Source organism: Accipiter gentilis, chromosome 13 (assembly GCF_929443795.1).
Source record: "Accipiter gentilis chromosome 13, bAccGen1.1, whole genome shotgun sequence".
Lineage (NCBI taxonomy): Eukaryota > Metazoa > Chordata > Aves > Accipitriformes > Accipitridae > Astur > Astur gentilis.
The window spans coordinates 6,922,781-6,948,718 of NC_064892.1; the positions used below are offsets into that span (position 1 = coordinate 6,922,781).

The 25,938-nt window shown below is 44.6% G+C and overlaps 1 protein-coding gene and 1 non-coding gene across 2 annotated transcripts; both read left to right on the forward strand.

Moving 5' to 3' along the window:
• The first annotated feature begins 321 nt into the window (after positions 1–321).
• On the forward strand, positions 322–394 carry TRNAF-GAA (transfer RNA phenylalanine (anticodon GAA)). The gene has a single exon. It is a non-coding gene; the product is annotated as a tRNA-Phe (tRNA).
• Positions 395–6,651: 6,257 nt separating this feature from the next.
• DCT (dopachrome tautomerase) lies at positions 6,652–25,640 on the forward strand. Its single transcript, XM_049815986.1, has 8 exons — positions 6,652–7,163; positions 15,342–15,641; positions 17,128–17,228; positions 18,307–18,473; positions 20,114–20,293; positions 20,399–20,534; positions 21,956–22,157; positions 24,398–25,640. The coding sequence occupies exons 1-8, from the start codon at positions 6,767–6,769 to the stop codon at positions 24,577–24,579; spliced, it is 1,665 nt and encodes a 554-aa protein (XP_049671943.1). The 5' UTR covers positions 6,652–6,766; the 3' UTR covers positions 24,580–25,640.
• The last annotated feature ends 298 nt before the right edge of the window (positions 25,641–25,938 follow it).

Sequence of the window (25,938 nt, forward strand, 5' to 3'; positions counted from 1 at the left end):
ATGTTCTAGTTCCTGTTACCCCCCCCAAATAATCCAGAGTGCGGCAGCCGAAACGCCTTTACCCTGGCACTAAATGCACGTAGGTTATGTATTGTGCCTAAACCTATAGATCTAGTTTCGTGTTATTGCTGCATTTGTCTTTGCCTTAAGGTGTCATTTCATTTGCGAAGACCTGTCATCGATTCCCTTGCGGTATTCATGGTAGCCGGCAGTGTAGGACGAGGAACATCGGGGTTTTTAAAGCCTCACACACCAACACCGGCCGGGGGTGGGCGGACGTGAAGGGCTTACTCCTATCCCGGCAACAACGGCGACAGAGCAGCCGAAATAGCTCAGTTGGGAGAGCGTTAGACTGAAGATCTAAAGGTCCCTGGTTCGATCCCGGGTTTCGGCAAGAACCTTCTTTTCCGTTTTTGTGTGGGTTTTTTTTTTTTCTTTCTTTTTTTTTTTTTTTTTTACTCGCCGTGCTCGGGACGTGACGGGCGGCTGCTGCTGCCGTCCCTGCCCACGCGGGGCTGCTTTGTCGAGCCGACAGCGACCGTGTCGCTCGTGACACGTCTTTTGGGAGCGTTTGCGCCCCGTCACGCGTGTCGTTCGTGAGCTCTGCGTGTCGATCTGGTGGCGGCAAGTGCGCTCAGGCAGGGCTTTCGGCTGCTGGGCCTGAAATTTCCTGTTGTCTTCCTCAGCTGGCTTACTTTTTTATTTATTTAAATTTACTTATTTATTGTTTTAAAAGCAGCGGAGGCATTTCCAACAGTGAGATTCAGGAGAACGATGCCGTTTTACCTCTGTTAAAACTGTGCACGTTGACCTTTGCCAGGTGATGGCATAGATGCATCGGTACCCGCTCTGCAAAGCCTCCTATATGAACAATCTATAGTAGCCCGGCGAAGCGGCAACCTTTGGCGTGCCCGAGTTTCATACGTGTGGCGTGCACGTGAAAAAAACACGCAGAGGTGATTTGCGGAGGAGGTGGGGGGGGGAATGAGCTGTCGAGCCACCTCATCCTCTCTTCTAGTGCTTCGTGCCACGGAAGAGGGGAGGACAAGCTGCAAAGCAAGCCTTGAAATGGCAGAAATACCGTGCGGCTCACGCCTACCCAACGCTGCGTGTGCCTGCCGTCCTCCCTGGCAACTGGAAGCGCAGCATCTGGGAGGGTTTGCCTTCCAGTTTCCCTTTTTAGCTCTTCTAAGTTGAAGCCTTTTATTTAGGATGGAAGGACTGAAAGCAAAAAGCTTCATTCCAGGGCCCTTCTCTGCCCTCTGCCGCCTCCCGCCATAGGTGAAGGGAGGGATGCTAGAAGAGAAAGCGAAACTGCGCAGAGAGGAGTGGGGTGGCGTGGGAGGGTAGGGACACGGAGGGAGAGGGGTTCTCAGGAGGACGGGGACAGAGGCAGAGACAGAAGGATTAGGGATTGCTTCTGGCCAAAATCTGGAGCAGAGGTCAAAATTCCTGGACCTTGCTATTCCTCTGCTGCCAACCGATAGCTGAAACGACTCCTGGTTCACAGAAAGCCTAAGGAATACCTTCAAGCCCAGAAACTCTGGTAAAGACTAAGTGACATAAATTACCATTCATGTATTTCCCCCAATCCTTTCTTTACTTTTAAGTTGGGATAAACCACTTGGATTTTTTCAAAGCATATTTTTAAGGAAGTCATCTGGTTTTGATTTGAAGACACAAAGAAGCAGAAAAGTCATTAGTTCTCTTGGTAATTTGCTGCAGCTGTTTCAAATATAATCCTTTAATTTGGATCTGCCCTCTGTTAAATTCTTACTGTGCTTTGTCAGGTCACTTAAAATGGATCACTTACTTGTGGAGTGTCTGGTGATGCGTAGTCTCACGCTGAAGTCTTTACCTCCGCTGGGGCACTAACAGCTCTTTCTTCTACTGGCCATCTGGCGTGTTCTAGGTTTCCTGAACCTCCTAGGAAGTTTCTATCTTTGAGATCTCTCTCTTCTGGGTGAATTACTCTTTAGGCTCCATTGACTGTAATGATTAAGATGTGTGTTGGCTATAATGGGAACCTAAAGACATGTAGTTCCTAGATAAATGCATACATGGTAAGTGCATAATGAAGGTATCTTAGTCTTGAACTGACTTTCATTTTGCATGGTAGCTTTGCTTCACGCATTTTCCAGTGAGAAACCTTCATAAGTATTCAAATAATACATTCATGGTGGCACTGTTGGAAAAACATGCCTTAGATCATGCTTCTTACTCTATGAAATCTGAAGCATATAAATTCACAACAGTTAAAATCAGCAGCCAAAATATTTATCTGTCACTTAAAATATAAGCAAAAAGGTGGATTTGATGTAAGCTTGGGTAAAGATTAGCATAGTTTCATTTCTGCTCAAAACTTTCTGTTTATGGCCAGTTTCATATTGTCATGGTTTAACCCCAGCCAGCAACTAAGCACCACGCAGCCGCTCACTCACTCCTCATCCCTCCCAGTGGGATGGGGAGGACAACTGGGAAAAGAAGTAAAACTCGTGGGTTGAGATAAGAATGATTTAATAACTAAAGTAAAATAAAACATAATACTACTACTACTAAGATATAACACCACCAACAACAATGAAAAGGAATATAACAAAAAAACCCCAAACAAACAAAAAAATAAACCCCAAGACAAGCGATGCGCAATGCAATTGCTCGCCACTTGCCGACCGATACCCAGGTAGCTCCTGAGCAGTGATCCACCCAGGCCAACTCCCCCCAGTTTATATACTGGACATGGCCTCACATGCTATGGAATACCCTTTTGGCCAGTTTGGGTCAGCTGTCCTAGCCACGCTCCCTCTCAGCTTGTTGTACAGAGCATGGGAAACTGAAAAATCCTCAAATTAGGATGAGCGCTACTTAGCAACAACTAAAACATCAGTGTGTTCTCAACATTATTCTCACACTAAATCCAAAACACACTGTACCAGCTACTAAGAAGAAAATTAACTCTACCCCAGCCAAAACCAGGACACGTCATGCATAAGTTATAGGTATGTTACATGACGTTTGGAGCAATGAAAAATTACGTTATTATAATTTGAGTTGCTTGCTAAGTCCTTTTTGTCCAGACTTGAATTTTTGCTCTACAGAAGTAGAATCTGTTCTTTCTCAGGTGAGGTTTATGACAATGTAAATACACCCACACTAATGTAGAGGTGGTTTGGCAGAACAAAGAATCAGAGGTGTCATATCTTCTTCAAAGAAAAGAGAAAGAAAAATATTCACAGTGGCCAAAACATCCAGAAGTTCTCATCGCTTTTGGGTGCTCAGCTTGAAGTACCACGGATTCACTTGACTTGGTGAGTTTGCTTCTTATCATATGGTGTCTTTCTTTTCTATTTTTTGTTTTATTTGGAAATTCTTTTGCCTGTGAAGCACTTACTTGGGTGTTGCTCCTCATGTCTCTCTTCTTTCCACTTTGGCCTTGATCTTTTACTTGTCTGCAGTTTTCCTTATAGAATTATCTTTCTTCTTGTTATCTCCAGAGTTATCCCCTGTCATTATGAATTATCATGTGGTTTATTCTTTCTGTTGATATATTGATTTCCACATAAATTTACAGAGTGTTGTATTTTGGCCAAAATTCTTTCCAAAATTCCGAAGGCTAAATACTTCTCTGGCTTGACGCTAATCTGTGCTTGGGTACAGTAGAACGAGCCTGAGAAACAATACTGTCATTGAGGAAAAAAAATGTGAACCCACTGCATACTTACTGCTCAGGAATTCTGTATTATTTGGGTGAGTTGTGTTTAGTGATTTCTTTGCCTGTACCTTTGAGTATTCTTCTTCTTTACTCCCTCTCTTGCCAAAAAAATATGTGAATGTATTAATCCCCAAAATGCGTTGGCATCTGTACGGATATATTTCTTTTCCACCCTTCGATGACAGACTGAGAAGTTTGCTATTGGGGATGAACCTGGGCATGAATCCAGACTACAAGGAAGCTGAAATACTGTTTTCCTGTACTTTCAGCCTAAAGCCTAAATATTTTAACTGATAAATTTAACACAGTTTCAGGTGTCGCAGCCTGACCCGGTAGCTCAGAAGTCACCATTTGGCTCACTGGGGCTTTGGCCACTGCTCACGTGCTCAGATCCGCTGCCTGAAAAGTCCTTCGATAGCTGCGGGCAGGCGGTTCTGGGCACTAGTGCCAACGCACAGCGCTACTCGTTTCTCAAGAGGTAGTAAAACCCCGTAGTAAATAAAAAATCATTCAGCATGCTATGTTGTAAACCAGTATAGCGCTGATATTGTGCAGCCCTAACAACGGCTCCTTCATTTAAGCACAGTAGCCGCGGGGAATCTGCAGGAACTTCTCAACAGCAAGGCACTAAGGAGCGGACAGTGCCTGCTCGTTTCCCAACGACTAATTGAAAGACAACTGTCTTTTTGTAATTTTGCTCGGCGTCTTCCTCAGGGCCTGTCGTGCGGTTGCGTGTGGCTGCCGATGCCGGCAGGTCTGCAACGGGCAGCGACGCGGTGATGCCATGATGTGGGATCTGTCCGTCCTTCTTCTGTCTGTCCAGGTGCTCCCCCCTGGCCAGGGAGGGTACTCCTAAAATGTTGATGCATTACTGAGGACCAGAGGCTAGTGCTACATCTATACTAGTGCTGCGTGCTGTAGCATGCTCCCAGTTATGTAAAATTATGTAGTTGCGATGGAGGGAAGTAATCATAATAAAAGCTACTTACATGTCACTCTTCTACTCACAGTTTTCTTTCCCCTGCTTGCTAAGTCATCTCCACGTTATCATCTATCCGCTATTCCTTTTCTCCACGCTCTAACTTCTCTGAAATGACAGATTTCTCCTTCCTCATGTACCACATTAGAAGCACTTTTCCTTGCCTTGCCTTGCCGTGCCTGCCTCGGTACCTCGCCTTTCTCTGTGCTTACTCTTTCTGTCTCATACAGGCTCTCAAATGGCGGTAGCTACCTTCCTCTGAACTGAGCCGGCTTTGATTATAACGGTTGCATAGACACATTTTTTATGTATAGACACCTCAGTTCAGGGGTTTAGTCAGCTAGCTGAATCCTGTCCATATTTTTTGATGTTTTTTTTGGTGATACTGATAAATGTGTATTCACTTTAATTGCTCTCAGATGGTATGTTGGTAACTTTGGTTCAAAACACTGTCTAACCTCGATTCAAGGGCTGATCTTTCCACACCAGAGGGCTGTGTTCAGGTGCTAAGCAGTATAGAGAGGTTGGGTTAGTGCCTCCATTTATATTTCCTGAGCTTTTTCAGTATATTTTTTCAGCAACTAGTCTTACTTTCTGTCTTTTTCCTATGTTGTGTCGAGAGCAGCAGGCAAAAGCCAGTTCCAGGTAAACTGAATCCTAAGGGGGATGAGTTGAAACCCATTTCAGACTACGTGGTATTGCTAATTGGCTTTGTGCTTCCATAAATGAAGTAGAAACACATTTTAGTTTGACTGGCGAATAATAAAATTTTAATATAAAGATTGGAGAACCTGAAAGTGCTGATGACAGCGTCTGCAGGGTGGATGAACTCCCTAACTGCATGATGGCAAGAAGTTTGTCGTCTTGCACCAGAATGGCGTGGTTGAACATCCATGGAAATATTGAATAGTACAGATACAACCACAGCTGTTTTCATTATACATACTTACAAAAATGGCTAAACAATAGACGTGTGGAGGGGGGAGGTAGAGAAAGCTTTTAGTGAAGCAGAGGGAGTTGCCAGTTTTTATTCAGTATGGTGGAGCTGAACTAATAGCTATTGCTTCAGACTCCTCTCATGACTTATCACTACTTTATTTTGATTTATTCATTTTATTCCTCTAGCACATAGGATTTGCATTGTGGGCAAGAACTGCTGCATACTAGGAGCTTTTTAAAGTATTTTTTTTGTCGATGTCCTGAACAAAACCACTTGTCTGCATGTCTGGTGTATGTATTGATCTTACGGACTGTCTCCTGCCAGGTGGGTAATAAATGCTAAGCCATGACAGTTCTGAAAGTCTAGCAGCCACACCAGCCCCAAAACAACCTCTGGTGTAATGGCGGGGAAAGGATTAGAGAGCAAACAAGGACCACTCACCCTTTAAAAACAATTAAATAATTTATTTTGCATGCGAAAAGGCTATTAAGAAGGGAAGCCTTTTCCACTTGCCGCTCAGAAGTTTACAGTACAAGCACTGGAGTTCTGCAGTCAGCAGGTGGAGTCTCCATCCCCAGCTGTGGCTACCAGCTTTATTAATTTTCATTAATGAGGCACCTATATCCTCTGCGCTTCCAGTTCATTTTCTACTGCTTTAGTGGAAAGTATTATCTTGCGGTGAATGAACTGAAAAGAGAAGGGGTTTCCTTTTCTATTTATCATCTGTTTACAGGGTTTTGATGAAAGGAATAAACCTGTTTCTCCAGCCACCTCAGCTAAAACGAGACCATCAATTTCTCAAAGCTCATGAAAGTCCTGGAGAAATAAATCCAAGGCATTCGCCCCCCTGACAAGCTGCCAGAGTCTGCAGAACTTGCTCTCACGCCGGCGTCTTTTTCTGCCCTTGATGTCATGTGCAAAACACGAGGATTTGTGCTGTGCTAATCCCTCTAATGAGGGCTTCTCCCAGCCTCTATATAAACCCTGCTCAAAGCTGTGGCTGCTGGGCAGGCACCGCAGAGCCGAAGCTCCTGTCTTTTGAACCGCATTCGAGGCAACTAGAGACCGGGATTAAACAAACACCCATCACCAGCATCCTCGGCGGCGAGAGGGATCAATCCTGCTCGGCAGGGGCATGGAGCCGTGGCAAGGCCAGGTTGTCCCACGGCGCAGACCTCCCTGCTCAGCTCGCTCGGGTCCAGCGGAGAGGCAGAGCCGGCACCGGTCCGTAATGGGCACCCTGAGGTGGCTCTGCTGGGCTGGACTGGGCTACCTGAGCTGCTGCGGTCCCCCCGGGGTGCAGGCGCAGTTCCCTCGTGCCTGCATGACGGCGGACGCCCTTCGCTTGAAGCGCTGCTGCCCGGCCTTGGGGACGGAGCCGGGCAACGTCTGCGGGTCCCTGCAGGGCAGGGGACGGTGTCAGGGGGTGCGGGCGGACGCTCGGCCCTGGAGTGGCCCCTACACCCTTCGAAACGTGGACGACCGGGAACGGTGGCCCCTCAAGTTCTTCAACCAGAGCTGTCGGTGCGCAGGTGAGAGGGGGTTGGGGATGGATGGGTCTGCTAGCCTTGCTCCAAAGGCCACGAACATCCTTGGTGGTGTAAGGCATCAAGAAGGCTTCAAATGTTATCGGTTTCCTAAAAATACCGCTACGTTCGTGGCACTATCAGCACTTTTTCAGAGCAACGGAGTCGAAAAACTGTTTTCTCTCGTGCAGCCTTTTGGGTTTTCCTCTTTGGCCATGGAGTTGTCCCCGTAGCCAGCCATCGCCTTTCTCTGCAGGGTTTTGGACATTTCAGTGCTGCGTTCAAACCTCTGTCACTGCTAATCACGGCGGAGTGAACCTGGGTCAGTGTGCATTGCTCAGAGATTTATTCCTCTTGGAGTAGTACTTTGCAGCACGGCATACCCCTGTCCACTGAAAATGCGTGGATGTCTGGTCAAGGTGTTTCCCAGGGCCATTACTAAGTGTACAACTCACTTTGATCTGAAATGGGTCTGTACAACCACCAAAGAGGCCATCCCGTCCTTTTCCTCTCCATCTCCAGCCGCTCCTTCCCACTCATGACTTTACATGGGTTTCCATGTTCACATGCTAGAGGTGAAACAGGTCAGGGACGAGATGTGGTTGGAGGCTAGCCTGGCCAAAAGGATCAGGTTTTAATAAGACCGGTTCATTACTGCTGGCGGGAGGGAGGGAGTAGGAAGGTGAGGTCAGGGCAGGATAAAGCCACAGGACCCTTTTTCAGGAGCAGCCCTTGTTGAAGGAGGGTTAAAATGAGCAGGAACGGCAGCCTCAGCCCAGACTGCTTTGCAGGGCTGGCAGGAGATGGTACCCGCGGTCAGGCAAAAGGCACATCTCAAGCACTGAAGTCACTTACTAGGCAGATTTCAAATGCAGCCCGGGATTTCTCGTTGGAAACAAAGTTGTTTGGATTTTCTAGCATGGGAAGAATAGCCTGCTTTCCTTCAACCTGGTTCTTAGAACTAACTGAACTGTTTTCTCCAAGATATACCTTGGTTCTCACTATCAAAAGAACCCAGATCAATATGAGAAGGAAGCACTGCAGAAAATTTCAGCCAACGAAGTTAAGTTTTGCAACGCAGAGCAGAGAGGTAATGGCAGATGACTTAAGAGGATACATGGCGTTACTGAAGCTCCTCAAAATAATAACAACAGACTTTACAGTATACATTGGTTTTTATTTTTTCTTTGACTAGCTTTCAAATGCTTGTGTGGAAGTACTTTTTCCAAACACTTTACAAAAAAAGTTGGATGTAGGTTTTGGGTTTTTTTTTTTTCATTTTAAAAGTTCTTACATACTTCCAAAACTAAAGTCAGGTATCACATACAGGCACAGACACCAAGTCAGAAGAGCACTGAAGCACACAGGCCTACAGCAATGTGTACACAGCCTAAGTAATTAGGGCATCAAAACCTGGGAGTAAATTGAGAAGTAGTGTAGACTGACATGGTCTGCATAGGCAGACATTCATTTGCTTCTCCAAGTAGATGTAAGCACCAGTATTTGATATTTGCAGGGCTGGGTCCCAAGTTATGTGACCAGAATGTAGTGTCCTTTCATTCAGCCTTTCTTCTGCTGAGCTGTCTGCTCTCCTTGGCTCTTTAAATCTGGTTTCTCTCACTGCATTTTTATTTCACTTGTATTCCTCTTTCTCCTTGCAGTCTTTATTATCTAAATATACCAGTGATAAAACATTAAAGTGGAAGGCATCCTTAAGGATGATTTTCAGAAAGGTTTCCTGGGCTCTACTCCGCTTCATGGTGCATGCAAACATATTTGTAGGAGAACGCTAAGAAGTTCACAACTGTGTAGGATTTGAATTAGATCTGATGCTTTTATAATGCCAGCAATCATGTGCCTGTGTCTATTAGTATTTTATTGTATTTTTTTTAAATTCTGTTTTATACGCTGGTTGGCTGTCTGCACACCACAGTTCTAACTGGTGTGACGTGTGGTCTTTATTAGGCATCTAGGGTTATGGTACCTGTGGTAGATAACATAAATTAAATATGGTCATTCAAAGGGACATGGAACAGTGTAAATCTCTACTATTAAGGCATCTTATTTTATAAATGAATGTTTTATGTGCAGACTGCCTATTTGAAATGGTTCCTGGCTTATACAAACTCCAACCCACACCAAGTCTCTTTCTAGCATTTTAACAATATAAATAGTCGTGTTCCAGTGCTGTCTTGGTACTGTCTAATTTATATTTTAGACATGGTGTAAACAATAAGCTATAGGAACTCCAATTGCCATGTAGCTGATTATATTTGGTTAGACAGTGCCATTTAAACAAGTCACATAGCTGATGGCTGTATGGTCAGAAACTTCGAGGAGCTGTGAGAAACAGGGGCCAGGATTTTCCAAAGGGGGCATTCTGGACTTCTCACAATAAATTAATCCATTTGAGCTTTCTGCTAAAAACTTAGTAACTAAGGATAAAAGGAACTCTGAAAATTTGGTCATTTGTTGTAGCTGCTCACTGAGGAAAAATGTGTTACAATCATATTCATGCAGGTCTGGGTGCTGAATATTTTTTGGGGGGGGGGTGTGGGGGGGTGGGGAATCCCAAACACAAACAAATATTGATGATTGGTTATTCTGGGGTTGGATTATTTTTATATTTTTTCTCAAATTAATATAGATTTTCTAAAGAAAGTTAAAAAAATCACATTTATTTTCCATTTCTAGGCTTTAGCAGATAATATGCATTAGTCTGTCTTTAACTGGGGATAAATATAACAGAATAAGATTAGTACAACAGAAATATTCAGCTTTACTTCCCACTTTTTGTACAATGAGCCATGGTCAAAAAGACAATTTTAAGTCTGTTGTCACGATGCTGCTTGTTGCACGTTTCACTCCATATGTTGGTGGCAACAAAAATACCATCTCTAGAAAAAAGATGTGGTTATGGCATGAATGTGGCTGGGAGGTAGCAAAAAGTTTTTAGTTCATGTCTAATTTCAGTTTTGCATCATTGTATGTGTGCTACAATTGGTTTGGGTGCACCTAATATTAATTCAATTTGTATAAATTCTTAAACTGAAATGACCTGATGACAGGTTCCTGACAGCGTGCAGTACTATGTGAAGGGGAATATGGTAATTTGTTTTCCAATAAGGTGTATGTGTTGAATTAGGCAAAATGTTGGATGCACTAGTCTAACCCTGAAAATTGACACTTGTAGCTAATTACACAACAAAGCAGTATTTCGGTGGCATAGTGAAATTTAGTTTAGAAGAATACTGTTTGAGAAGACTTATGAGCTAAGTGCTATTTTGAGTTCTAAAAGATAAAATTGTGCTAATGGGATACAGATCTAGTATCACATTTTAAAAACTCAGTACAGAAGATTATTGTGAAAAAACCACTGCAGTCAGTCATGTGGTTGCTAGTACAGATTTTGACAGTGATTAAACAATGATGTAGTTTGAGTTCACTGAGGAGTTAAACATAATTATCATTCTTTTTTTTTTCCCTGCCACTTTCTAAGGTTGACATGTGGGCATGTACTGAACATTACTCTATTTTTTGTTTCCATAGAAGTTTCCTGAGAAAAAAAAATAAATTAAATAATCTTTTCACATTCTTCTGCAATATATAATCAAGCTGGAGACGGAAGGCTTAAACTCTGTTGTTTAGCTGTAAGCAAATTGCTCGTTAAGCCATGTAGCTGATATGATGGCCCTCCCATTAGGTAAAAATGAGCTTTTGAAATAGTTATAAAATACACTTCATGTATTGAAGGGCCTTATTGTAGGGCAATGTGGCTGTGGGATACTAAATTATAACCATGCCTTGATGACCCTGTTAAATCCTGTGCTAGGTACAGATCTTCCTCATCCTACAGCTTAACAGTACGTCCAAATGAAGAGCTAGAAGAGATGGAAGAGCTAACCATTTCTCTCTCATGCTAGCAATCCTGATCCTGCCCTTGGGATACTGCAGTATGATTGTGTTTCAAATCTAATGTAACTCCTGTTTTAATGCAATGGCTAAAGAAGTTTGAAAAGGAGTCCTTTCTCCCCATCTGATAAATGATATGTATTAAGCTGGTCCCTGTGGAAGGAAGAGGCATGGCAGCTGCTCAGATTTCAACTTGGCATAATAAAACAAGGCACAAGATTGTGAGGGTTGGATCGGTTCCTTTTACTGAAGAAAAGACACTGAGTTGATGGAGTTACTAATTTGTGTTGTGCTCAGTGTCTGAGGGCCAAGCATGTGCTATTGACTGCTCAGAGGCAGAAACCCCCGTCTGTGAGCTCAGGCAATCACTGGGGTTGAGAAGCAGCTACAGTGGTACGCGGTAACTGGTGTTAGCATACACCAGTGATGTGTATTATTAACACGTACTGAGTGTCATGTCATAAGAAGTGTCTTTTCCTCAGGATCATGCCCATGAACTGACCCACTGGGAGAAGTAGCATGGCCATGGTGCCTACAGAAATGGCCAGATTCACCCATCTTGACTGGGAAAGAGCACCATTAATGACAGTGAGATTAGGCACAGAAGAAGACAGCTCCGAGGCATGTGATCCCATCTCCAGACAAAAGGGTTAGTGGGGAAGACACTTCAGATGTTTTTTTTTTTTGCCCAGCGGCAGTACAGCGGTCATTCCTGAAAGCAGTAGAACAAGCAAGGAGCATCTGGACCCCATTCGTGACCTGATCTGCCTGTGTGCCAGAATGACCTCCCACACTACATTCTCTAGGAACCACGAGAGGTGAGAGTAATCTCCGCGGTCCCTGGCACAGTCTCAGAGAACAGAGTACACTGAGTTGCTACGCATTAGTCACTGAAGGGAAAAAAAAGCCAAGACATGAATCCTTCCATGTTCCTATGGTCCCTGTGGTCAAAAGGATCTTGAAAGGGTCCCAATGTCTTACTGAAAATCCCTACTATGTGCTATATCCTGGTAATATGAGATTACTTTTCCTGCTCTCCTAGAGCTGTACCATTGAAATCCACCATCACCAGTGTAGTAGACACCGAAGTTAAGTTGTAAGAGACTGGGACATACATTTCACAGTGCTATCCTGTGGGAAGTCCACAAGGCAGTAGATGAACTTTCTAAAAACAGCAATGCATCATTTCCAGACCAGTGGCCTGGTAGAGTGCTTTAGAAACAAATGCTGAAAAAGAGGTTTGGGTGGTTCATAAAACACCTGGGTCTGAGTACTGCAGCCGTTCCTGTTTGCAGCGTGGGAGATCCCACAGACCTCCATCAGCTTCTCGCTGTTTCAGCTGCTGCATAACGACAGTCCTGTGATGCATGGAGTCTGTTGAAAGAAAACGACAAAAAGCAACTTTTGATTTCATCAAGTGTTGTTGTGTGTACTTCTGACAAGAACATTGCCAAATAGACCTGAGGACGTTACAAAAATGTCCAACACAATCAGCAGAAATGCTGCAGTGTGAAATACCACTTTCCCTGGAGATCGGCTCTTCCTGCTTGCCAGTCTCTTCTTCACTGCAGTCCTCTTCCTCACTCAGTAAAAGCTCATGTCCCACTGAAAAATGTCTGGTGAAGCAATGGAAAGAATGGACCCCTTGGATTACTTCACAGATTAGGTGGTTAAGGGAGAAAATCCTGCAGAGCACCAACTGGATATAATTAGCACCTGCCCAAGGGAAACAGCTGAGGAGTCATTGCTCCACCTGGCTCAGATGCCGTGCAGGTGGAGAAAAGCTTTTCCCCCCCCACAAAGATGACTCATCATTTCAAGCTTTTGCAAATTTCTTTTCATAGCCTGAGGAGGCACATGGAGTATATCTAAAATATGGATATTGTCCAATAAAATGATCTTGGGCATCAAGAGCTGCGCAGATTCAAAGGGCCCTTGCTGAGACAGGAATGGGCACCATCAGAGCCTCAACAAGTGACTGGGGGAGTCTTGTTCTTGTACCAAGACCAGACAGGACAAACCTGGTCCTGCACTAACGTTGGGTCTGTTAGTGCTATATTTCAATGTGATGCTTATCCAATGCTGTGAGTAGATGGGTCATTTGAATTACTGGAAGCGTGACCACCAATCTCAAAAAAGTTTGTTGGCAGCTCTTTTTGTGGTTAATTCCTGCTTTGCCCCCCTTCTCTTAAAAAGGATTGAAGTGTACCTTTGGGCGTGAGGGGAAAACAGCTGCTTTTCAGAAGTTCATGGTTCCTGTACTGAAACTTGTGCAATATACATGGCCTAATGAGGTACTGTTGCAAGATATTCCTGACATTTGCCGTTTGGTCAGTACAGTACTAGAGTATGTGACGGGCCCTAATAGCTAGGCTGAGTTGTCAAGAATGAGCAAGTATACGGATAGTGGAGTACACCAAATTCACAACAGCAATTGTGCTCTTCTGCTGGAACTCTTAAAATCAACTTTCCTTGTTGCTTCCCCCCCATCTTAATCTCTGCCCTCATCATAATAGCATACCCACGCAATCTTTTTTCTTTCATAAAACTATAAACTGCTTGCTTTTTCTGGCATATGTCTTCATCCCCCAAACCAATGCAGATCCCTGGCATTGGGTGCTTTCTGTCCTAGCTGGAACGTGGCAGCTGAGCCCAGCTGCTCCTACCTGCATCAGGACAAAAGGTAAGCCATACACCTGGAAACTCTCTTCATGGCGTGCCATTGGGCTGTGCACGATCCAAAACCTAGTTGAAGTCTTCACCCTTGTGGTTCCCTAACCTTAGCACTGGCCCCAAGCTTCGTGATAGCACGTAAAGCTATAAATCTCAGAGCCTCCAAAGTAACCGTAAGCTATCCAAACCTACAGTTAAAAGTCCTTATGTCCTCTTGGTAGGTCTCACAGGAGTCTGTCACAAATTTTAGAGCTCAGCAGCCCTTATCCTAGAGCTAGCCATAAGCTCCACAGCCTTCTTGGTAGCAGCCCTTGTAACCCTGGGGTTCTTTGAAATTGGTAGTAAGCCCTGTAGCCCCTGACGATCTGAAATCTTACTTTTAGTGTTAACTGTTATTCTGCTAATAGACTTAACCCTACAGCCTAGGGATGTCTGCCCATCCAGGAACACTTCATAAGCCACTTCCCCCTCTCCATGTTAGCCCGAAGCCTGTCCTGGGTCCAGCAGCCCCTATATGTGTGGGGAGCAGTGAGATTTTGTGGCGTTTTGGAAGACGATTGGCACGGTGGTTGCGGAGTGAGTGTGGACGTGGGGCTGGAGGGAAGGTGGGGTTAGGGACTCTCAGTGCAGATTTTGGGGAACTGAGTGGCGATCCCAGAGGAGCCCTGGCTGCCCCTCTGCCCCCTCCTTCCCCCGGCAGCGATGCCCGCTGTCCTACCCCACCGCTGTGCCAGCAGCCCGCCTGCGCGCGGGCAGGAGGCAGATGTCCACCGCGGGGACGGGCGGTTGTTCCCCGTTTCCCCTGGCAAAGGCAGAGCGAGCTGCAGCGGGGCCTCTCGGCTGCTGCTGGCTCTCTGCCACGGTGGGCGAGAGGCCATGCTTAAAACAAGCTCTGCTTTCCTGGGCTTTTCCACCACTTTAGAGGGTCTGAGTAATAGCCTAGAGTGGACCGGATAGTTGCCTTGGGAACGATGCCAGCGGGGAGCGATGGTCCTGCGGTGTTTCTCAGGCTCTTATTGCAGCACCATTTAATAATGCTTAAAGCGTGACCTGCAGCACCCCCGGTGCTTGTCCTGGATTGTGTTGGGTCTCAGATACGCTGTTAACAGACGTTAGTTTTTCTGAAGTTTTGTCCTTAAGAGAACTCTTTTGTTTGGGGATTTTATTCTGTGCTTAAGGATCCACGTGAACCGACCCTTTTTCGGGCTTGATCCTGGAAGTCTGGGAGTACTTGAGAGCCAAACGAGCAAAGCACTTCGTCACGTGCTTAACCTGAATTGCTCAGCCCTCTGTTCGCTGAGACTCCTCACATGCCTGAGGGCTTTGCAGAGCTCTGAGCACCTCTGGGTGTCAAGACCATTACCCAAAGCTTCACCTCCCCAACCGGCTGAGTGTGATTCTTGGCCCTGCCGTGGCTCTGGGAAGTGAGCCATCCTTCTGGCTGGGCAACTGGCAAAGCTGCCAGTCTGCTCAGCTGCTGTCCTTTCCAGGAACTGATGTCTTTGGGGAAAAAGAGTGCTAATTCTTAATTTTTCTGCATTTCGCTGTTAGTTTTCCCTGATTCATAATGTCATGACTGCACTTTTCCTCTCGATTCAGGAAACTTTGCTGGCTATAACTGTGGTGACTGCAAGTTTGGCTGGACCGGCCCCGAGTGCAACGTGAGGAAGCCAGCGGTTGTCAGGAAGGATGTCCACTCCCTGACGGCAGAGGAGAGGGAGCAGTTCTTTGATGCTCTGGACCGTGCAAAGACAACTGTTCACCCAGACTATGTAATTGCAACTCAGCACTGGATAAGTCTGCTTGGTCCCACCGGAGAGGAACCGCAAATTGCCAACTGTAGTATTTATAACTACTTTGTATGGCTTCATTACTACTCGGTCAGAGACACGCTTTTAGGTTAGTGCTTTTCTTATTCCAGTGGGCTCTGCAGGTAATGGAAAAGGTGAAAAGAATCATGGCTGAACAAAAGTAAGTGTGCTTCACGCAGCTGTGCTACTTCATCGAGCAGCGAATCCCAGCAGGAGCAGATCTGTGGAGTGAAACAGTTGGTGGTGAGAAGCTGGTGGCCATCTGCAGCTGAGGGAGGTGTAATTCAGACCTGCCGCGGTCTGGTCCCCCCACCCCACGGTGGCTGGAGCACACCAGCCGCACTCCTGGTGCATCTTCCCTCTGACAGGGAGGGAAGGCAGTTCTCAGGTTCCACCGCTGGATGAACTGAAGTGTGGTCAGGCAGTGATTGACCTCGAAAAGATGTTCCCAGTCCACAGGACGAGGTAGATGGCAGCAGCAGTGGGAAAGGGGCTGTGCAGTGCTGAAGGCAGAGGCCATGCGGAGATGTTGGGGACCAGAGCGCTTCTGCTTTCTGTGGCTTTTAGCAAGTTGCCAAGTATGGGATTTGCCTGACTGACCGCAGCCAGCTTTTAAAACCAAACCACGTTAGGAGTTTGGGTATCTAACCCCACGCTTTCTCCCATATCCAGATTCTTAGTCCTCATTGCTCTTCTAGACAGAAGTACCTATGCCAGCCCCATTTCGCAAAGCCCAGCTCTTGCAGGAGGAGGCACCAGTATGGCTTTTCTACCTGGCAGTCCTACGCGCAAGCTGAACAGCCCGTATCTACCTCCTTGCTAGGGGTATCTGCTACCCTGCAGGGGGTTTTCTTCGGTGTCCCCTTCTGACACTGTTCCATTTTGCAGGGCTGAAGGAAGCAGTCTCTGGCTGAGCAAGACCAAGGGTCCTTCAGGGGACAGGATGGTCATGTGGAAAGGGAAAGAGACAACATCTAGTGCTGCTCTAGTAACAAATAAATATGTGGGTTTAAGCTTGCTGCAGCAATAAACAAATCCATATGTGGTTTGAAGCCTCTAGTCTCTGAGTGTCTTAGTTCTCATGTGAAATAGCGAGAGATATAATGTAATACAAGAAATAACAAGCAAAATTTGAAGAAAATTGGCAAAGGACATTGAATTACTGTTGGCAGGTTATGGAAAACGCTGAGGTTCTCTTGATATGTAGGTATATGGTGTAAGTCCTGCAGCTGAGCAGGAGAATGAGATAATGTGCTACATATGAGTAAGGAGCTAAGATTTTAGACAATAAAACTGCTTCTTAAAACCAAAATCCACTAAAGTGAGAAGAAATGTTCATAACATCCAACTTTTGGGGGAATGTGAAGTTTTAAGAAGCACTGAAGCGAATATCCGCAGAGGAGTTTGTTTCTCTTGTCCCATCTAAGTGTTGTACCTTCTGAGGTGTGCGCTCTTTCCAAAGGTGCAGAGCTGCAGTTTTTTGTTTAACTCCACTCCAGGCAATAGAAGAAGGTGCTGTCTTTCTCTTAAGCCTTATTTGGTGCCTAAGTTCTTCTTTTATCTTCCCTTTGTAGGACCTGGTCGCCCTTTCACAGGTATCGATTTCTCCCATCAAGGACCTGCCTTTGTTACTTGGCATAGGTACCATTTGCTGTTGCTGGAGAGAGACCTGCAGGTTAGCTGAACAGCCTTTCCCTTTCCTCATGCAGCTTCTCTCTTTTGCTACGTGACTTTGTCGAGCCAGCCAAGGGTAAGCTATTTCTCTTGATAGAGTCTTAGCCAAACTCCCAGGAGTGTTTGCTCACTGATCTTTTTTTGTTTAAAGTGAAATTAGTGCTTTCAAGATACTGAGGACTGAACAGTTTCTCACTGTGAACAGTGACGTGAAGGTTATCATGGAGATTTTTTTCTTCATCTCCGCAACAGAGGACAGAAGACGTGAATTAACAGTATTTATTAGTAAAATCAAAGCAACACCTACACATAAAACTTGGTAACAGATATTGTCTGCTGACGTTGAAGATGGTCTCCTAACGAAAGCAACTCAAAATACTACCTCCTTTAAATATGCCACGTTATACGTTTAATACATACATATATTTAGCAATACATCTTTTAAAGAAATATATGTTAACATGCCCGACAGTCAGTTGCCAAAGCATTGACTCATTTCCATTTGCATTACTTCTACATTGGCAGTGTTACTGTATTTTAACCTTGCAGATCTCTAATGAAAATGGTTGGTATCAAAATAGCTGCAGGATCTTGCTTGCATGAAATCGTATCTAACAAGCAAGCACAAGCAAATGCACTGTATTGCTCTATTAATACAAGTTCAGATTCTTCCCCAGGGCTAGCCTTTCTGGAGTGAAAGCAAACCACATGCACAATTTTACCCATTACCCACTTACATCACTCAGAAAGCCTCTTAGTTGCTTAAGGCTCAATTCATCTCTGCTCCTGCTCTCCTGCCTGGTCTCCGAGTTGGTAGAAAGCCTAACATGGCCAAAAGAAGAGCAGGGCAACAGTGGAGAAACTAGGGACAGTGTCTTTGCTTGGACTGACTTAATGCCCCAATCTTGTGCAAGGGGTTGGAGTGGCGCTCTGAAATGCATGTAGTTGAAATGCAGAATGAAAAGCAGAATATCCAGTGAAATATCCAGTGAATACCCAGTGAAACACCTTGCGGGAGTCCCTTTCTTTCTCTTTCCTTTGAAGGTGATCCCCTGCTAACGCATTTCTCTCCATTGCAGCGACTGATAGGCAACGACTCCTTCGCGCTGCCCTACTGGAACTTCGCCACGGGTAGAAACGAGTGCGATGTTTGCACGGACCAGCTCTTCGGAGCATCGCGGCCGGATGACCCGGGGCTGATCAGCCTGAGCTCCAGGTTCTCCCAGTGGCAAATAGTTTGTAACAGGTAAGAGAATATCTAGGGCAAGCTTGCATACTCACCAAACCTTGCTTTCATTCAGTGTTGGCAGCGCGGGCTGCTCTCAGTGTGAGTGAGCGGCAGGAAAAGAGCCAAGATGTCTTTTTTAAAAACTGGGAATCACGGTCAGTTTGTGTGTAGATGGTGCTGTGTAAACTTCCCCCCCGGTATCATGGAAGTATATTTTTAAAAGGTGATTCTTCTGGTACAGGATTTTAGTCAATTCAGCCAATCTGAGGCTGCCAAAAGTTTGAAGAGTTTGCACATTGGCAAGTATCTTCTTAAAGAAGAAATGTCTGCGTGTCGGTTGTCTGTAAAAAAACACCCAACTGATTTTGGCAGCAGAAAAAGAAAACTGTTTTGGCATTTAGGAAGCTAGAGTTAGGCTGAAAAATCTGTTCCCTTGTATTGGGTGAGACCTTAACCCTGATGTATTTAGTGCAGTTTGGGGATTGACTTTGAAGTGGCTGAGATTTCACATGGAAAACAACACAGAGACAGCCAGCAGCTTGCTGCCAGCTCTCTGTAGGCATATACTGATTTGGGTGAGAGCAGGGCTTTGACAAGGGATCCACATGCAGGATTGGGGTACTACGACGTAAGATGCTGCCGGTCACAATACCCATATAACATTCCTCTGTCAGCTCCGGGGCAGCGTGCAGTCAGTCAGACGGAGGTACCGAGAGCTCAGGGCTATTCAAAAGACTCTCTTTCTCTGGGGACCTAAAGAGCTACTTGAAATTCTAGCTTTAGGCACCAGTTGGCTTTAAATCTTGCCCCTACTTTTTCTCTAAGATAAACAGGGCTTTGTTTTTTCTCGAAAACTGAAGTGACTAAACTTTTGCCTTGCCAAGGTTGAACAGAGAAGGGCTGTTGTTTACTTCAGGAGTTTCTGAAAATGCCGATTCATTTCGTACTGAATAGCGCAGAATTTTTTCACGAGTGTTGCACTCTTTTCCTCCTCCTCCTTCCCTCTTTCTCTCCCTCGTACAAGGGCGGGCTCCCCATTAGCTAGTGAGCAACCCCTGCAATAGCAGGATGTCCTCCAGGCCCCGAAAAAGAGGATGTGATGCATTGCGGTTGCTTTGCTTCTAAAGGGGCTGAGGGATGGAAAGTGAAATCCTGTTTTCTGTCATTCCTTGCATTTTCTCAGCCCACCCCACAGTGGGACTTTCCTGGAGGCTTTTTTCCTCTTTGTCAAGAGTTAAAAAAGTAGTCCTTACTCAGGACTGAAAGTTTGTCAATTCAAAATTCAAAAGACTGTTTTAGAATGTCTGGCAAAACCTGTTCTTCCAAAGCCCTTGGGAGGGAAGAAGGCATGAAGGGAGTTGTGCCTGCCTTTTCTAAAGCATCCTCTCTCTGTGGACAATGAACCTGGTAGCTCGTGGTCCAAATGACTGATGGTCCGCAGAGGACGCAGAGCCACAGAAAGCCACGGCACAGTGGCAGTCCTGCAATAAATTCAGCTCCCAGCCCACGGGAGGTGAACCGAGATGCCACGGGTGGTGTCAGTCCCTAACCCCTGCTCTCTCGCACGTATAGCCGAGGCCTCTTTGATGCCCTGGGAGAAAAAGCCAACAAGTCATCACCTTCTTCTGACTTGCACCTCTTTTCTGTTTCACGCTCAGCTTGGATGACTACAACCGCCTGGTCACGCTGTGCAACGGGAGTGACGAAGGGCCGCTGCGGCGGAGACCGCCCGGGACCTCCAGAGAGCAGCTCCCCACCGCCGAGGACGTCAGGAGGTGCCTTTCCCTGCGGGAGTTCGACAGCCCCCCTTTTTTCCGCAATTCCAGTTTCAGTTTCAGGTTTGTCCTTCCGCTCCTCCAGAGCTGGCTGGGTCGTGGGTTTTCTTTACGTGCGCGTTGGTCAGCAAAATATGGTTACTTGACGGTGCTTTCACCCGTCCGCAGGAATGCGCTGGAGGGCTTTGATAAACCAGGTGGAGCCCTTAATTCGCCGATGCTGAGCCTTCATAATTTGGCTCACTCTTTCCTGAATGGGACCAGCGTTCTCCCTCACGCAGCTGCCAACGATCCCATCTTTGTGGTATGTCTTTTCCCCCCCGGCGTGAGTGGCAGTGGCGGTGGCTCAAAGGCAGCTATCTCACCAGAGATTTGCAGAACAGAAGTAAGGTGAATTCCCTGAAAATAAGTCCTTTAAATAGAAAAGGAGAAATCGTTTCTCTTTTCTTGAACGCTGCCACGCCTGCATAATGGTCAAATAAAGAGGGAAGAAATCTTAAGGTGATTTGTAAAATAGAAAATAAGTTTCTAGGGAGAAGAGCTGCTATTCCAAGTTATGGTGCCCTGAATCCTTTCATTACGTGCTATCTAAATTTAATGGCTTATACCAGACAATTTTACAGGAACAAGATAAACTGAAAGTGGGGCTAGTTATTTTAGAGCAGTAGACTGGGTAGTTTGTTTCAAAATTCACAGGCTAAAAGAAAGCACATTGAATTTCAGGGTCACTTGGCAAATAGAAATAATGGGATTTCACTGGTGCATTGGTACGGTGTTGCACTGCAATAAGCAGCACAAACAGCAATGTGCAAATAAAAAGCCGACAGTTGACTCTGCTTACACATCTTTCTCTCCTAATAAATTCATGCCAATTTCTTTTCCTCTTTGTTAGATTAAACCACAGTGACCATATAGAGAAATTCTAATGCAATTAATTTCTTTCTTACCTTTCTTTTAATTTGCAGTCTTTTGTTGGAGAAATTAGTCTGAATACTTATGTAGTGGTTCTCTGGCATTTTTCCTTAATAATCCTTGAATCCCTACATGAATTTCTTTCTTGCACAATGAAGTCTACATTTGACTGTGCTATTCACTGTGTAACTTGATTATTTTCTATAGGATATTTTCTAAGTTTTTTCCAGGTTTGTAACTAAGAAACTTGAGTACATCAGAAATTAATTTGAATTCCCACAGACATTTATAATAGTTGTTTGAAACAGCTTTCCCGTATTAGTGCTTTATAGACATATAAACCCACTGGGTAAGACCTGATCAAATTCATGGGTACCTGGAGCTGTGCAGCTGGTGGCACACTCTAAAATGAGCACGAAGGAATCAAATTTCCCCCAATTTTCCCTACCGGTTGAGGGACGAGAAAGATTAAAATACGTTTGAAAGGTACATTCACCTGAATGAGCTCAGTGGGCTCTCACCTGGGAGGACACACCTGCCCGTTCAATGTCAGCTGATATTAAACCGTCTGGAGAAAGAGCTTGTTATGAACAAGTAGCAACAAGAACACATACAGCAAAATGTCACATGCAGGAGATCAATTTACTCCATTCTCACAAGCTTTCCTGGTTTACTATACCGTAAATCCCACCTATATTATATTACCCTCCTCTCTCTTTCAAAGGCTTCTGCCACCTTAAGAGAGAGTGTTTTAAATGCTGTTGAGTTCTGAAAGAGTTTAGTAAATGTGTGTGCCCATGCCCGCATCTGCAGGTTCTTCACTCCTTTACCGATGCCATCTTTGACGAGTGGATGAAGCGGTTTAACCCCGCTGACAACGCCTGGCCTGAGGAGCTGGCGCCCATCGGTCACAACAGGCTGTATAACATGGTCCCTTTTTTCCCTCCCGTGACCAACGACGAGCTCTTCCAAACCGCGGAGCAGCTCGGCTACACCTATGCCATTGAGCTGCCAGGTACGTCTCAGAGGTGTCGAGGCTGTTCCAGGCCAAGCGATGAGACAGCTTACATCTTCAATGATGCAGGCATATGGACAAACGCAAACGTTTTGTGCATTTCACAAAACGCACGGCTCTATTCACCCGCTCGCTAGCAGTCACATATTGTAGCACACACAGGTAGTTACAACTCACCAGGTAAGCTGTGGTAACTACAAGTCTGCGCATACTTAGTTTGCTCTGCTGCAAAACGCATCAACTTGAACTGCTCCAGTGTTGACAACGGTGCTCCTTTGGGCTTGAGGAGTCTTTGAATTTGTCTGCTGTTCCCAGCACTGTTTATGCCTGTTACGGGATCCTGTAACCTGTCACAGGTCAGGCACTCTGCCAGCGAGCTCGTCTGGCTAACGCCGGTCATTAGAAAATACTTTTTTTGCACAGGGCCCTGAATAATACTGCACTGTGATTCTCATTAAAGATGAACTCCATTAATCTTTGGATATGCTGGAGAGATGTACCTGGGTGTTTTGTGTTACAAAACCCCAATTTTCAAAATTTTCCATGTCCATAGGTGTGATGTGCCTTAGGATTTGTCTGTTAGTTTGAAATTACCTTTGACACAAATAAGATAAAGACAAAAAACAAGAAATCAAACTATTTATGCACAAAATCCAAAATTTGCAACATGAGTTACAAACATTTGTAAAAGGCACAAGTGTAAGAAATGCATGAAAACCGTGCTTCAGCTGCTTTACCAAAGATTAAATCTGAGCAGTTGCTTTTTCCACCTCGGTATTCCTTTGAGAGGCAGTAGGTTCTTATCTAACCTATGTGGCCAGGAATTTCTTCTAAATGCTTACCATATATCTGTGGTTTTAATCTGTGGAGGCTGTTGAAAGGTCTATAGACTGTGAAAGATTGAAACTCTTGTCCTCAGGCTGCATTCACGCAGGGGAGCCCTGACTTGTGGAGGCATGCTAGCTGCTTCTGCAGTGCTTTTCCCAGGGGTGTCCCCAGAATTTTCCCTGAAAATTTAAACTTCCCCTTTTATGGAGCTTTAAGTTTTCCTCCCTTTGGACCACTGTCCTCACTCCTGCTTTGGAAATGCTGCTGCCCCTTTGGGCATGAGGTACCCAGAGAAGGAACAAAGGCAGCTTGTGATTCTGCTGCTTCTCAACTCCCCCTAAATAAATTGTTATCTCACTGTGAAGCAGCTTATCTATCCCTGTCTGCATGGTCAGTGTTCAGAGAATAAAGTTTTTACATTAAAACCCTTGTCTTTTATCTAAATATATAACTTGCTAATTCTACTTCATGTAACCACATTAGAAATCAACATAGGTAATACATTGCTGGGTCTTACGTGAGAAGTGGTAAAGTGGTAAAAAATTCATTTGGTGATCTTACTGAATTTGGGCACGATTGCCCTCAACTCGCTTGTTGACACAGACTGCAGGTTGGGGCACACAACTTTTGGTTGCTTTTATAGTCCGTGTGACATCTTGAGCCATATGGATTTAAGACCATGTGTCCAAGTACCTTCTAAATACCTTAAATCCTTCTGAGAGTTTTTGGTGACTATTTAGTCAAACGTAACTATTGCCATCTTGGTATATGTAGCATTTTTCAGAACAGGACAGCAGGCAGTTGTTGCTTCTGAAAGCATAAATGAAAACACAAAGTTATTTTAGCCAAGGGGAGCAGGGTTATTATAAGAATGGGCAATACTATCTTAGAAGACAATGGTTCCCCAGAAGTGGTTCAAAATCAGAGGATGCAATCCGGAGCCAGTCGGCAGAACCACACTAAGTAGTGTTTTCAGTTAAAAGTTTGACAATAGGCTGCTTTGTGGTCTATAGGAAGATTTGAGGGTTTTCAGTTGACCAAAATAACTTGAAAACAGCTATGCTGAAATGTCATTATCAAAAGAATTGCATAAAGCATTCATAATTTTGGCCAAATTAGATAAGAGAATGGTCTTTTTGTCTTGTTACTGTTAATCTTTCCCATTCTCAACACTTTAATTTGTATGAAAGGTTGAAGTTTAAATTCAGTGCAGACTCCTTTGGCAGGAAACATCTCTGGCTCTGGTATGTGTGTCGGTTACACGGTACATTACCACCTTCCCCTGTGGCCATTGGGTCTCTAAGCCACACAAGTAATCATAATTACCAGACTGTGGGATATTTTCTTTCTTCCATGTGATTTGAGAAATGAAACTGTGGGCTGTCCTCACTTCAGACATTTCATGTTTCCAGGTTCGCTTGAAGAAACCCAAGCATGGGCTGTCATGGTTGGATCCACAATTGGAGGAGCACTTATAGCTCTGGCCACGCTTGTTCTGCTGCTTGTACTTTTCCAGCACCAGAGGCAGAGAAGAGGTTTTGAACCACTGATGAATGTGAGCTTCAGCCCCAAAAAGTACATGGAAGAAGCCTAATGCCCTCGCTTTGTTTCTTTGCTTATCCTTGTAGGAAGTGACCTTGATTGCCTTACTGAGATCTTAGCTGAGAATTTCTCACACACTCCTTTGGCAGCTGACTACATTGTTCTCATTCAGGTTTTCTTGTTATCTTGTGAATTGTAATATATAAAGTCCCTGGGTACACACGTGCAAGGCCCAAGACAGGCCAGGCTTTTCTTATTACCAAACATTATCTGGAGTGTGTGACACTTGCAAGTCATCCTCTATAGATTTAGATCAAGACGGGTAAGAATCTAAATAGAAGAAAACCAACCTGAATAACCAAGATAATTTTTCACCTCAATGTGTTTTTTATTTCATTTAGCAGCTCAGAGATGTGCTGAAAGTTACTAACTCTACATATATATTAGAATAACATAATATTTTACAGCTATCAATAAATATTCTGAATAATGTAGTCTTCTTTTAAGGTTCAAAATGTATCCTACTGTTTGACAAAATACTATAGGAACTTCCTTGTTACAGTTTATTTCAGAAGCGTGATCAATTCCATATGTTATTTCTAATCAAGCTGATGTTAGCAGCAGGTAAACCTCTAAACTCAAATTCTCCAGAAATTTAAGAACAGGAGTTCCCTGACAGCTAGATATACACTTGTGTTTTACTTCTGTGTTAGGGACCTGTGACAGAAGTTGAAAATGGTGCTCGTCCTTCTCTATTTTGGCTCTGCTGCACTCTTTCATGAATTTAGATCTACATTTCCAAAGTCTGGGCCCCAGGACTCAAGACTGAGATAGTTCTCATTACCCAGGTCTGCAGGTAGGGGATCAAGTTTGCATGCGGCACTCCTGAGACCCCATCTGAAATGTTCCTTTATACATTCCCTATATATTTCTTTATTTAGACATAGTTTTGGACCATATTTGGGTGGCTCTCCTATGTTATCTCAAGAGAGGGTTTTTACACAGCAAATCAACTCCTGAACGTATTGTGTCAGATTTGGTGCATAGTATGTCACATTAATGGAGCGCTCAGATTTTGCATTTTGTAAGGTCTTGAGTCTTAGAAAAACTCTGCTTTTGTAGTCTTGAATAAAAAAATTCTGGTTAGTAATGCTTTGTGATATTTCTTCTAGGCCTGCTCAATACTAGCCGTATGGACTAGAAAGAAGATCTCAGTAGGTCTTCACATACACTTAGCTTTGAATATATGTAACTCACAAAATTTACTTTTAAAATGCAGACTTTTGGGGGCAAAGAAAAGTTGTGATTTGCTCACCACCTGCTCAAGTAGTCCTTGCTGCCTGAGGTGGACAATGATCTCCTGCTGTTTCTGCTGGGTTGTGGTGCCTTTGGGGGGTCCCAGCGCACTTGT